General features: G+C 47.9%; 1 protein-coding gene across 3 annotated transcripts in view; it reads left to right on the top strand.

Annotated features, from left to right (window-relative positions):
• The window catches only part of Eml4 (EMAP like 4), a 125,002-nt gene extending 118,729 nt beyond the window's left edge, over positions 1-6,273 (top strand). For all 3 annotated transcript variants that reach the window (XM_038320361.1, XM_038320360.1, XM_038320359.1), the window contains 3 exons: positions 227-325; positions 3,151-3,281; positions 3,700-6,273. In XM_038320361.1, the coding sequence (XP_038176289.1) occupies positions 227-325; positions 3,151-3,281; positions 3,700-4,158 (689 nt within the window). In that variant the 3' untranslated portion in view covers positions 4,159-6,273. The remainder of the gene's footprint in view (positions 1-226; positions 326-3,150; positions 3,282-3,699) is intronic.
• Positions 6,274-13,584: the final 7,311 nt, after the last annotated feature.

Genomic DNA, 13,584 nt, shown 5'->3' with positions numbered 1-13,584 from the left:
TGAACCTTTATGCTTCCAGAGAAAAGAATAAAGCATCCATGGGAAACACTTTGTAATTCTGTAAGGTCCTATTACATACTTTCTTTTCCCTTTTAAATGTATCTTAATGTTTTTCAGTGTATGGATTATAAATACAAGTAAACGTGACTAGTTTGAATCAGGATTCACTTTCAAATACCTTTGTACACAGCACTGTGATTACACTCCCTGTTTCTGATTTCTAAAGGGGACATTGAAAATGGCTGCAAACTGATCAGGAACCGATCAGATTGTAAGGACATCGACTGGACGACGTACACCTGTGTGCTGGGCTTCCAAGTCTTCGGTAAGAATATCACGGCTAATGTGGAAAGTGTGTGTGTGTGTGTGTGTGTGAGAGAGAGAGAGAGAGAGAGAGAGAGAGAGAGAGAGAGAGAGAGGAGAGAGAGAGAGAGAGCTTTTTACTCATGTTTACCAGGTAAATCAATAAATGGAAGGTGTTAGCCAAGCATGGTGGCATGCACCTTTAACCTCAGCATTTGGAAGGCAGAAAGGTAGATGTATCTCTGAAAGTTTGAGGCCAGCCAAGACTACATAGTAAGAACCTTAATTTCAGATTCAGAAAACTTAAATGTACTGATTGAACCAATGTGAAATTTGTTCTCTGCAGAACCCCACAGTTTTGGTCTCAAGGAAAGGAGTTGACGCAATAGAGTAAATTAGCTTCCAGTGTTTCCCAGGTGGAAACACTGAAGCTTTCAAATTAGTAACACCTCTTTGAAATAGCAGCTTTATTGAGATTGTATTCACATATTGTACGGTTTACCCAAGGTGTACAAATGAATGGTTTTCTTATGCCCACAGTCGTAAAATTTATCATGCTCTGTTCTTGCAACATTTTCCTCACCGCTAAGGAGACACTACCATTAGTCACCACCCGTCTCTCCCTCTACCCTAGTGGTTCTCAACTGTGGGTCAGAAGACCCTTTCGTGGGGTCGCATATCAGATATTTACATTACGATTCATAGCAGTAGCAAAATTAGTTATGAAATTCTATGGTTGGGGTCACCATAACAGAGTGATCTGTATTAAAGGGATACAGTGTTAGAAAGATTGAAAAGCACTACTTTACCCAAACCTAGCAACACTACACTCATCTGCTTTTTGTCAGTTTCCCTATTCTGGATAGTTCATATAAATGGACACATACAACTGTGGTCCAGTGAGTAAGAGTCATCTGGGTACAGCATATACCAGTCCCTCCTTACAGTTCTGATGCCCTTTTGTATGAACGGCATAGGCTACATTTTGTTCATCTCTTCCTCGGGTAGGCTGTTTCTACTCCTTTGCTATTAAAATGGTGCTGTGTACATGGACAGAGTTTTTATGGGCAAGGTTTCCTTTCTCTTGGGTGCACATACACTCCAAAGTGGCATTGCTGGGTCCTGTGACTTGTGTGCTTTTCTGCTAGTGGGTATTCAGTAGTCCTAGTACCATCTGTTAAAATATTAAGGTGTTTTAAAGATAAAATTTGGGGATTAAAGAGCTGAGGAGATGGCTTATTTGGCAAAGTGCTTACAAGGGAAGCAAGAAGACTCAAGTTCAGATTTGCAGCAAGCATGAACCTACAATCCCCTCACTAAAGAGGTAGAGATGGGGGAGGGGGTCCCTGAAGGCTCTCAGTGGCCAGCCTGTCTGAATCTGAGCTTCAGGGTTAGGTAGAGACCCTGTCTTAAATCACATAGATTTGAGGACCTGAGGGGATGGTTCCATGGTTCAGATGGAGCTGACGGGATGGTTCCGTGGGTACAGATAGAGCTGAGATGGTTCTGTGGGTACAGGTTAAACATGGAGACCTGAGTTTGAATTTTCCAGCACCCACTAAAAACCTGGGCATGGTTATAAACATGCCTGTAACCCCAACATTGTGGGGCCTGCACAGGCAGATCCTGGAAGTTTGCTGGCAAGTGATTCTAGCAAAAACAAGTTTTCAGTTCCATGAAAGACTTTCTTTTTTAAGATTTATTTTATATGTAAAAGGTGTTTTGTTGCCGGGCGGTGGTGGCGCACGCCTTTAATCCCAGCACTCGGGAGGCAGAGGCAGGCGGATCTCTGAGTTCGAGGCCAGCCTGGTCTACAAGAGCTAGCTCCAGGACAGGCTCTAGAAACTACAGGGAAACCCTGTCTCGAAAAACCAAAAAAAAAAAAAAAAAAAAAAAAAAAGGTGTTTTGTTTGCATGTATATAAGTGTGCCATGTACATGCTGTTGAGGCCAGAGGACATTGATTGAATCCGGTGGAACTGGAGTTGAGAATGGTTTGATCCACCATCCAGGTATAGGGAGGGACCAAACCTAGCATGCAAAGACAGTAAGTGCTTAGCTGCTATGCCATCTCCACTGCACAAAGACTGGCTCTGGAGGCAGAGAGCAATAGAGTAAGACTCCAGCATTCTCCTGGATTCACATGTCCCTCCCTATACACCCACATGTATGTAACACACACACACACACACACACACAGTATTTTTAACAAACCCAACATCTCCCCCCCAAAATGCATTTGTTCTCAGGACTAGAAAGGTGGGTCAGGTTTGATTCCCACACTCCCACTGTGGCTCACAGTGGTGGTTCTGTTCCAGGGGATCTTATGCCCTCTTCTGACTTCTGTGGTCACCAGGCACACATGCAGTGTGCATGTGCAAGCAAACCCTCATGCGCATTTAAAACAGAAGTTCTCCAATATAGGGGTCAGCCATGTTCCACAGTTCAGTCTGCTCTAACTGGAGCTCGTCCCTTACTCTGACTGTAATCACCACCCTCAGAGTAGCCTGCTAAGCACATTTGGTATGTCGTTTTGAAAACAGGAAAGTTCTGTGGGATAACACACTAGACCAGTACCAGTATATGGCCTGACACTTCCATAAGAATACTGTTTTGAACGCTCCTCCCTTGAGGGGATATGTAGTCCCCCTCCCTGAGGGAGCGTATGTCCCTGTGCTGACTATGACTGTTGGTGCTCTTGTCTTTAAGTCCTAACTTGTCCTCTCATGGAGCTTTAAAGGGCAGGCTAGTTCTTAGCACCACCCGCTGTCCTGCCCTGAGGTCTGGGTGTGTGTAAGGAACGTCGGTTGTGTTTTCAGGCTCATTTCACACACCTCTGTTTCCCCAGGTGTCTGGCCAGAAGGATCCGATGGAACAGACATCAATGCACTGGTGCGGTCCCACCACAGAAGAGTGATAGCTGTGGCCGACGATTTCTGTAAAGTTCACCTGTTTCAGTATCCGTGCTCCAAGGCAAAGGTTAGCTCAGCTCAGCAGAACCCAGTGCTGCCTTACCTTCTGCTTGGAGATACCTGTGGGATTCCCGGCTGTCCTGGTGATACGCTGCACGGCTTGCTCAGTTATCCTCTTCTCACACTAGGGGGTGGACCATTGATAGTGTCCTATTCTGAGACAGGGTCTTGTTGGCCTTGGATTCACAGCATCCCTTCTGCCGTTGGCCCCCAGGTCCTGCCACTACAGGTGTGCACTGCCATCCCAGGCTCTTTCTGCCTTTATATAAATAAACAGGAAAATCCTGCTGGTTTTATTCCTCAGATCTGGTGTAATTTAAACTAGCCTGTTTTCATAAGCTGACTGGGTCTCCCTAGTCATCTCCATTGCTCTAAGCAGGCACATAAAGAATGAGTTTAATTTTCCCATCTGATTTATTTTCTAGGCTCCCAGTCACAAGTACAGTGCACACAGCAGCCACGTGACCAACGTCAGTTTTACCCATAATGACAGTCACCTAATTTCAACTGGTGGGAAAGATATGAGCATCATTCAGTGGAAGCTTGTGGAAAAGTTACCTTTACCTCAAAATGAGGTCATAACAGACAGCAGTCTATCCAGAGCCCCTGCCTCTTCCACTGAAAATGCCAGGCAGTGTAACCCTCCTCCACTGCCTCCTTCCCAACTGTTAACTGAGACAGTTGAGGAAGAAAGAATAAGCAGCTCGCCCACGCTTGTGGAGAACAGCCTGGAGCAGACTGTGGAACCCAACGAGGAGCAGAGCGAGGGAGGCAGTGAAGACCTTGGTGCGGTGATTGATGAAGAGCCTGCCAGTGAGTTAGGCAAGAAGCAGGGAGCCACTGACCTGCCTGAGGACCAGCAAGGTGCACCACCCCTGTGCTAAAACCCAGGCTCCAGTGCTCCCTTGGCTGCCTGTGATGTGATGGAGTCAGATAACATGTTGGGCAGTGATGGGGAATCACTGTAGATGGAGGTTTGTTTCCCATGTGATTGGGTGTTCTTCAGTAGTCTGAGCTGCCATCTGTGAGATACAGCAAACCAAAGGTTGTTTGGTATATGTTGAAAACTAAACCAAACTTAAATAGCAGTGGAGACTGACAGGTGAGTGTCTGAGAAATCACCATGTGTGGTGTGAGTACTGGAAGCAGAACTGCAGTTGTACCCATCGACATAAACCCGTTATCTGAACGCGACAGAGGCATCACAAACACCAGTGCTCCTACTGGCTCAGACTGCCTTTTTTTCCTGATACAGAAAAAGGAAACAGGAAAGTGATCTTACTGTGATACTATCCCACTCGAGTATCTAATGGGAACTTTTTAAGTAAGGAAAGCTTCTGTGTTGCCCAGTGTGGTAGTGTTGCCTTCTTCTGTAATACTGCATTTTCCTACACTACCAGTAGATGTCCGGATGTGCTCAGGAGGCTACTCTAGAAGATGCCTTCTCTAGTTAGAACAAGGAACAGCCCTCAGTTTCTGTGGACAGATACTTTAACTAGAAGCAAGCATTGGTTTGTTGAAGAGCTTTTAATGTATATTCAACCATGATTCTGAGAGATGGTGGGTCCTCCAAGGAGTCCTTTACTGGCCTGAACATTCTCTGGTGTTTGGCATTCAAGGGAACGAAAACAAAACCGCATGCCTTTAAAAGACGAACTGTGATGATGACTGCTAACCTTCGCTGGCTTTCAGCACTGTCTGTTCCCTCAGTAGAAGTAGTTTAAACGGTTGAATTGGTGCTTGAATTCATTGGTTCAGTTGTAATTTTTATACAGACTTCTTACACCGAGGGATGTCTTTTTTTTTACAGAAGTGTGGTAGTCACAGTTCTGCCTAGTAGGGTGCACCCTTTGCAGATGTGCTGTCTGTGGGCGTTTCCTTCCTCTGCAAGCCTTGCAGCCCTGTATGGCTAGCTTGGGTTTGGGCAGTGCATGTGTTGGTATACAAGGGGAAGGGGCTTTTTTCAAGTTTTGTCAGATAACTATTTTTCTGAAATATGTTTCCTACTTAAATGACTGACAAGTGTGCATTTCCTATGTTTGTTTATACTTTGATTACAAAAACTGTTTATTTTTTTTAACTTGCTACATTGTTTTCATACTTTTTTGTTGTTGGATTATGTTTAGAAACTTTTCGTAAGTTCAGAAGTCTTAAGTATGCAGACGTTTACGTGATTGTGCCATTCCAAAGTGCATCAGAACTGTCATTCCCTTCTTGTGTCTTCTCAGGAGTAACACATATCAGGTATTCATCATTTGGAAATATGAACGCTCCAGGGAACTCCCACGGACACTAGGAGACTTGTACTCACACACTGTATGGAAGGGTGTGTGCAGAGAGGGACAAGTGGAGACCTGTGTATCTCTAGATAGGATGCACACTTCAAGATGTTTGCAGTATAAGTCTAGGTCTAGGTATATGTCCATGTTTCTCTCCTTTTGTTTACAACATTTTTTTTAATTAAGGAAAAAAACACCTCAAAGTAGCTCTCTTCCAAAGAAGAGACTCTAAGCCACCTGACTCAGTTCAGTCTGTACCCAGTTACCAGAGAGCACGGCTTCAGGCGTCTGCCCCCAGTTGGCGGTGGTGGTGGAATCGAGTCCTTGGAGAAGGATCCTAGGAGGGGAAAGTACATTTCTTCAGTGCCTGGAGAAACGACTCTCCACACACAGGGACTTTATCTGGGGATGTCTGTCACCTTTGGGGTTGCCATGTACAATGAGATTTATAATCATGATACTCTTGGGTGGTAGTTTCCAAAGACACTACTCCTGTGCAGACAGCGTGCCAGCCCCTTGTGCTGGCAACTACTGTTTCATGTCAGTCAGACCTGTGATAATGGCTGGAAGGATGTGGGATTATGAATTGTGTAAATGTTTTCTTAGAAAAACTTGTGAATGAAAATGAACCCGAGTGTTTCATGTGAAGATGAGCCATTTCTATCATGCATTCCGATGTCATGGCAGAAAATTTTGAAGATTAAAAAATGAGATAATCAATGTTTCCTTTGCCTTTTTTTGTTTGGTGGTGGTTGTTGAAGACAGTCTTGCTGTGTGTCCCAGGCTGGCCTTGAACTTGTGGCAGGCTACTTGCCTCTGCCTTGAAAGTTATTACAGGCAGGCTCCACTGTACTCAGTTCCTTGGTCTTCTTTACATGTGTCTTAAATCGGTTTATTCTGGTACTTTGTGTACCAGATATCAGAAAGTATCAGAAAGCAGTGGAGGAGGAGACAACTGTTTGCTGCTATCGTGGACATACTCCTGGTAGTGGGAAACCTCATGCCACTAGAGGAAACTGGTTCTGATGTGTGTGCCAGCTAATAGGGAATAGTGCAGCTTCCGGTTGTTTCAGAGCTGTTTTCTCTAATGTTGAACACCGGGTGGTCCTGGTGGTTCTTGTTACCCTCGTGGCCTGGCTGCTTCCTGTTGCTGGTCTTTTGAAGGCCTTGTACCCAGCAAACTGGCATCCCCTGCTTTCCTCCCATATCTTAGCAATGCACATCTTCCACACCACAGCCGTAAGCTGACTACACAGGCATCTGTACTCATGTGATTGATGCACAGTCACAGCCCTTCACACAGACTCAGTCATGAGAGGCTTCCATCAGGTATGCTGACACACGGCCTTAATAATCCCAGGGCTGGGGAAGCAGAAGCAGTCCCAGTCGGTCCTTTTGAATTCTAGGGCAGCCTAGTCTACATAGCCAGCCAGGACTGGTTAGTGAGATACAGTCTCAGAAAAGTAAAAGAAAAAAATCCACTGAAGTTGGACAGACCACCTGAAGCATCAGTATTGGCTAAATGAAATGATTATTCTTTAAAAAAAAAAAAAATCTAGGAAAGAAACTATCAGGAAAACTAAGTTGGATTTTTAGGGGCATTGAGGGTGTTGAGGCGAGGAAACGTATAGGAGCTGGCCCTTGTGTAAGCAGCAGTTATATAAAAACTGGGGGGGGGGGGGTTGAGCGGGGGTAGTTTCAGATTGTTGCTTTCGAACAGTCTCACGGCACCCAACTGGCCTTGACATATGGCTTGTCTCAGCCTCCTGGTTGCTAGGATTACGTGCGTGCCCCACCATCCCTACCTCAGAGACAAACCTAGCTGTGAATGAAAAGCTGAGAAGAGATGCTTGGTGCACTGGGGAAAGCCGCTGCTGCTCGAGGAAGACAGCCGCAGGCCAAGCAAGCCACACCCCCACCGCGGCCAGCAGCCTCTGTGGAGCCCTTAGCTGAGGAATCAAGGCAGGAAGGTCAAATAGCCAGCCCAGACTGGCTTGGCCAGGGTCATGCCAGGACTACATGCTTAAAAGGCTCAAGAAAGACTACACAGGAACAAGGAGGCTGCAACAAGGGTAGAACTCTGATTTTGCAAAGGAGATGGAATCAAGGAGGGGGCCACTAACAGTCTCCTTGCCCAGGAATGTGGCCCATTGCCTACAGACATGTTGCATATATGTCATTGCCACTAGGCCCTGCTGGAGAAGAACGTGCCCAGGATTGCCCCAAACTCACACCTAAGAAACATGGGATCCAGGTGTTTTCCAAAAACAAAAAGGCTGCAGCACTTCCTGCAGGGGCCACACCTCCCTAGGTAAGCTGCTGGGTTCTGCAGGGCCCTCTCGGATGCTATTCCAGCCTCACCACCCAACCCATCTCAGTTCCAGCCACAGGAACCTAGAGGGGAACAGACTAGTTATTTCACTTGTCGCCTTGAAACTAGCTTCCTGAGCTTGTACCCTAGTCCAGAGGACTAGCAGAAGCACTCGGTGCTCCCTCCCCACCCACAGAAGCTTCGGTGGTGATGGCCAGCAGTCCCAAGTTCTATTGTCAGCATTCAGTAGACACACCGAGGAGCCCAGTAACTTAAACAGATGGCCAGTGGCCACAGTTTGGACCACCGTGCTTGTTTTATATAGTGTTGGCAGTTGAACTGAGGGCATTGTATATGCTAGGCAAGCATTCTGCCAACTCCCTGAGCTACACTCCCAGCGAAGCCCTTTCTGGCCTTGTGCACCTGTGTATTCTACCCCAGCTCAGATGACTTTGTGCAACTGGGTGGCTTTGCTATCACAGGTGTCTGAGTCAATTTCTTGTGTTTTGGTCACAAAGGGACCTGAGGGTGAACTTCTGAGGTATGACAGCAGGTCACAGGTTTGGCAACCCAAGCCTCATCTGGTCCATTCCAGTGCCAGCAGTTGGTATACGTTAGCTTGTTTTTACCCAAAATGCACAGGATCTCTTTGATTTTTTTTTAATTGTTTGCATCACATAATGAGATATCGATGGATGGGACCCAAGTCTAACATAAAATCCATATATGTGTCTCAAATACACACATACACAGCTGGCAGGTTCACACACTAAATGCCTGTGCATCCTGAGAGTGGCCTGTCACGTGAGATCAGGTGTGGAGTCTTCCACTGGGGGCCATCATCTTAGTACTCAAAAGTTTCAGATTTTGGAACATTTCAGATTTAGACTTCTCAAGTTAGGGATATTTGCCCCCTCTGTAGCAGCTCCCTCTTCCTGCAGCAAATGGGGGCACATAGCCGTTGCTGTGCCCCATTGTTGAGGCAGGACCTCCTTTCTCTTCCCCACACCTGTTTCATGCTTCAAGAGGCACTGTTTGCTCTTGTTCTTGGAACCCTTTCCTAAAGCTACCCAGGTGCGCTCTCCTGGATGCCTGCACTGAGCTGTGTTCCTTTGTTCAGAATTGATCAAATGAAAGGGAACTTAGGATGAGCAGCCCCATGAGGCTCCTGCATCACGGCGAGACCAGCTTTCTCCCAAGTGACCACTTTCCATGTGACTGTTTGCTGCCCCCGCATATCTCATCACCAGAATCATTAGCAAAAATGTTTGCTGGGCCTTGACATTTCCATTTAGAAGATGAATTAATTCTGAGCAGAACCTAGAGTCCCCTTGGCAGGATTTATACAATCCCAGAGCCCTCCACCCTTTCCTACTAGACCAGCTTTCTGCTGGGAGCTGATGAAGAATCTAACAAAAACCTAACCACAGTCCCACCAGACCACCCCATCCCATAATGTCATCTTGCCTAGTGATACCGCTGTCTGTAGACATTACTGTGGTGTTCACATAAGGAAGAGATCACCCCGATCTCCATTAAATGATGCACAAGCCTGCTGGCCATAGTGAAAAAGACCCAGTTTTAGCCAGTAATTACTTAGCTCCCGTGAAAGTGTTGCCTGTGGCGGGTGGAGGTGAAGTTAAATGCTTGCTACCTGCCTGAGTTGCCCCAGCTTCTGGCCCCATAAGAAAGGAGAGATAGAGTTTGGGGTTCTATCTCCCATCTGCTCAGGCAAGGCCAGACCTCTGGGTATGATGTCATTAGCTATCGATTCCTGGCACAGGAAAGTCTGGCCCCTTCAGAGCACAACAGCGTCTGTCCTGGAAGGCCACAGTGTTAGGACCTGCAGGAGAGCAGGCAGACAGCTCCAGTAATGATGCTGCCATTCAGTCAACAAAACTGACGTCGTTTCCATGGGAAATGTTAAGGTAGGCTTTTATTTCTTTTTTTTTTAAATAAGTGATAGTAATCAATTGAGTTTTTCATTAAACATGAACAAATTTAAACTCAGGAATTTGTCCAAGAAACCACGCAGGAAACCAGGTACAAACACGACTTCATAGGATGCGCCCTCACCCTGAGGATCTCAGCGACTGCTCTTTGCTCCTCTGTGTTCTTGGTGTCCCAGCCACTGTGCCACTGACTCACACATCCAAGGGGCACACAACTACTAGTAGACACATGGGCAGACACAGGTAGAGCAGCCTCCAGTCCCCCATAGTTCCCGGGCCTCACCTCAAGCCTGTTCCCTCTCCAGTCCATCACCCCGAGGGCTCAACCCTGGAATTGGTGACTGTCCCCAACACACACATCTGCTGCCTGCCAGAGTTTGAGCTCTTACCACGCCACAAGAAGTTTCCAGAACAGACCTGAGCCTGACTCCCACTCTCTAGTACCGATCTTCCCCACCCCCTCACTGCTTGTCCAGTGTTCACCTCAGTCAGCATACACTTTTCCCTGGGGCTATATAAAATGTAAACAGTGCCACCTCTTGCCTTCTTGTTCCCTGGCCCTACCCCTGGAGAGCTGGGGACACCAGGCTAAACTTAGCACTCCATGAGTTCTGGGGGGCAGAGGAAGTGTCCCCATTCTATCTCCACCATCCCACAGCAGAATCAGTGACAGCAGCATGGTGTGTGCCTTAGGGGGCACTGACTGTGAAGATAAAATGAGTCCCTCATCAGAGAGGGGGTTGGGGTCCCTATCTCAAGGTAATCCCAGATTTATGCATGGAAGAACTTAGAAAAGGACAGGTGGGGAGTCCCATGAAGAAACACATAAAACTCGTGAATTAGCTCGGCAGTGGTGGTGCAGTGGTGGTGCACGCCTTTAATTCCAGCACTCGGGAGGCAGAGGCAGGCCTGGTCTACAAGAGCTAGTTCCAGGACAGGCTCCAAAACTACAGAGAAACCCTGCCTCGAAAAACAAAACAACAAAAAGCAAAGCAAAAAAAAAAAAAAAAACCACCTGTGAATTAAAGACATCCCAGGGAGCTAGAGTCAAGGAGAGTCTGGCAAGTTTCATGACCCAGTGTCTGGGTCAGCGGGCAGCACTATAGAACCTAGGCCCCAGCTACTACTGAGCGTGATGATGGAGGGCTGCCTGTTTTGGTCACCAGCTGCCCATCCAGACTACACTGAGGTTCCTCTGGGCCTGAAACACCACAAAGACTGGACAAACAACAACAAAGCAAATCAAACAGCAAGATAACTCAGCTGGTGAAAGTGTTTTGCTGTGTCTGCCATTGTCGTTGTGTCTGCCATTGTCTTTGTCGTCTTGTGTGCCCCACCCCCAGCCTGATGACTCGATTCCATTCATCCCCAAGGTCACGTGGTAGAAGTAACTCCAGCAAGTTGCCATTTGTTCTCCGTCCTGTATGCCACATACACACACACACACACACACACACACACACACACACCACAATAATTTATTTAAAGGTCAGGAAATACCCCTAGCACATAGCTGCTTTCTTGCCTGAGACACACGGGTAATAGGACTGTCAGTATCTCCCAGCCGGGGGTCCGGGACAGAGGTGGGGGACAACGTTGGTCCAGGCATCATGAGTTCTGGGGTCTGGAGGTTCGCCTTAGGGAATCCTTCCTTGGCATAGGCATGCTGTTTGCTATAACTCAGCATATCTATTATCAACTTGGAAAAGAAAAATATGTTCATACTCGGGAGTCTGCAGCGGGTACATAGGGGCTTGGCCCACGTCCTGCTATGACCACTAGACAGTAGCCTCACTCCGCCACTCCTAGTCCACAACTAGACAAGGTCACCTGCACTCAGCGAGCATTCACGGCCTCAAAGGCACAGCACCCTCCCCCTCTGACCCACAAGGCTCCTTAGAAGGCCATGAAGCTCGCCTAGGCCACCTCGCTGTCTTGCAACTTTTAACTCAACCTTCTCGGCCACACCCATGGCCTCTGTCTGAGGCCCGGTTCTCCCCATTGCTCTGTGAGCAAGTCCCAAGGAAGGGAGCTGCAGGCACCTGAAGGTGGAGAAAGTTAGAAAACCGTTGCCCAAGGACCACTTCAAGGAGACTTGGCACAGCCACCAACCAGAAACAAAGGCTCCTCTCAATGACTCTGCCTTAATTAGAATAACAGCTCATTGGGAGCAATTTAACGCTAGTTCGAGAAAGGTTAATGAGATTCATGTTTTGGAAGTGTTGACTACAACACAGACTTAACCAGAAACACAAATCTAACCTTTATTCTCTTTAATTATTCGGTCAGAATAATTTCCTTGGAGCCGGTTTAGTCTCAAGATGGTTCTAATTAAACACCAGTGAACTTTGAAATCAACATCAACTCACTCAGCTGCAACTCAATTTTCAAATGAATCCGCCACGGGGGGGGGGGGGGGGAAGATGAACCAACCACTCAGGTGTGCCTGGCTTCAGCCTCCAGGGACAAGACATCCCATAACCCACGCTTGCAGCACCCCAAAGAGGGGCTGAGGCTGAGCTGTGCCATCAGGCCCTTAAGTGGCCCCAAACCAGCAACCCCTGCATGCCCCCCCCTCAGCATCTACTGCTCCCCCCACCCAACTCACACACATTACAGTTCCTACCCACTTCCTCTTCCCCTTCCCCTCCCCCTTTCCTTCTCCCTATCTCTCTCGCCCCCTTCCTCTCCTCCCTCCCTCTCTCTTCCTATCAGAGTTTGGTTAGCTGAGCTTTGCTTTTTAACAGCCGTCCCCATGGATGGAAAGCAAGGCCACCATTTCCCATGACCTGAGGCAGCTTCAGCTGTCTTCCATCCCAAGGTGACGTTTGCTGTGGCCAGAGATTCCAATCTGGCAAGTACGAGTTGGGCTGTTTGGAAAGCCTGTGCTTTGCTGCAGCAGTAAAGCCATGTGATCGGGACAAACAGCAGTGACCACAGACAAGGTCAGGGCGAGGGGAGGCATGATGTCCTGGTCGGGCTGTTCTTTAAGGAATGCTGCTCCTAGACACTCAGCGTGGCCCTAGCAAGCGAACACATTGGTGTTTTGCAGCCAGTCCCCCGGCAAAGCCTGTCGTGAACTTCGTGAACTTCTGAACAGGACAAGCAGTACACGGCCTGCTGCAGCCACCACCACCTTCTGAGCCACACTGAGGCCAGGATTGCAGGCACAGGCCTATGCAGTGAAAGCAGCCGATAGCAGAGGAGGCTGTATTTCATCTAACAGTCCCTAACATAGGAGGACCTAATGGGACGTGAGTTTCCCGAACGTAAGCCCAACCCCATCTCCATCAGCCAGCCCTCCCCACGGCCACGCTGTGTGCAAACGACCAACCCCCCCACCTCCCGCCACTTCCCCCCACCTCTGGCCATCTCCCCCCACCTCCCGCCACAGGCAGCTGATTCTTCACACACCAGCACTAGGAGCAAGCCCATACAGGGGGCCATGTGGTCTCAGAACCCAGAGCTGAAAACAGCCCCAGAAATGATTTCAAAGGCATTTCCTTCCATTAATCTCTGGGTTTGTTTATCCAAGGCAAGGCCGCCATCTGGTTCGCTTTTGAGGCCCATGCATTTATTAGGTCAGGAAAGTTCAAGAGAAGCAAGGGTGGACCAAGGAGCCTGACGGGGTACGCGAAGGAGAGGACTGAGCCAGGGTCAGGCCAGTTGGCTAATGGACTTGCCTTTCTTTTCCTGAAGAGGATGCATCCACGGGTCCCTCAAGCCAAGTTTCCGAGCAGCTCAACTGTAGGAGGTTAATGGAAGCCG

Source organism: Arvicola amphibius, chromosome 2 (assembly GCF_903992535.2).
Source record: "Arvicola amphibius chromosome 2, mArvAmp1.2, whole genome shotgun sequence".
In the NCBI taxonomy this organism is placed as follows: Eukaryota; Metazoa; Chordata; class Mammalia; order Rodentia; family Cricetidae; genus Arvicola; species Arvicola amphibius.
Note: the sequence above shows the minus strand (reverse complement) of the source record. Positions and strands in the feature narration are given on the sequence as shown.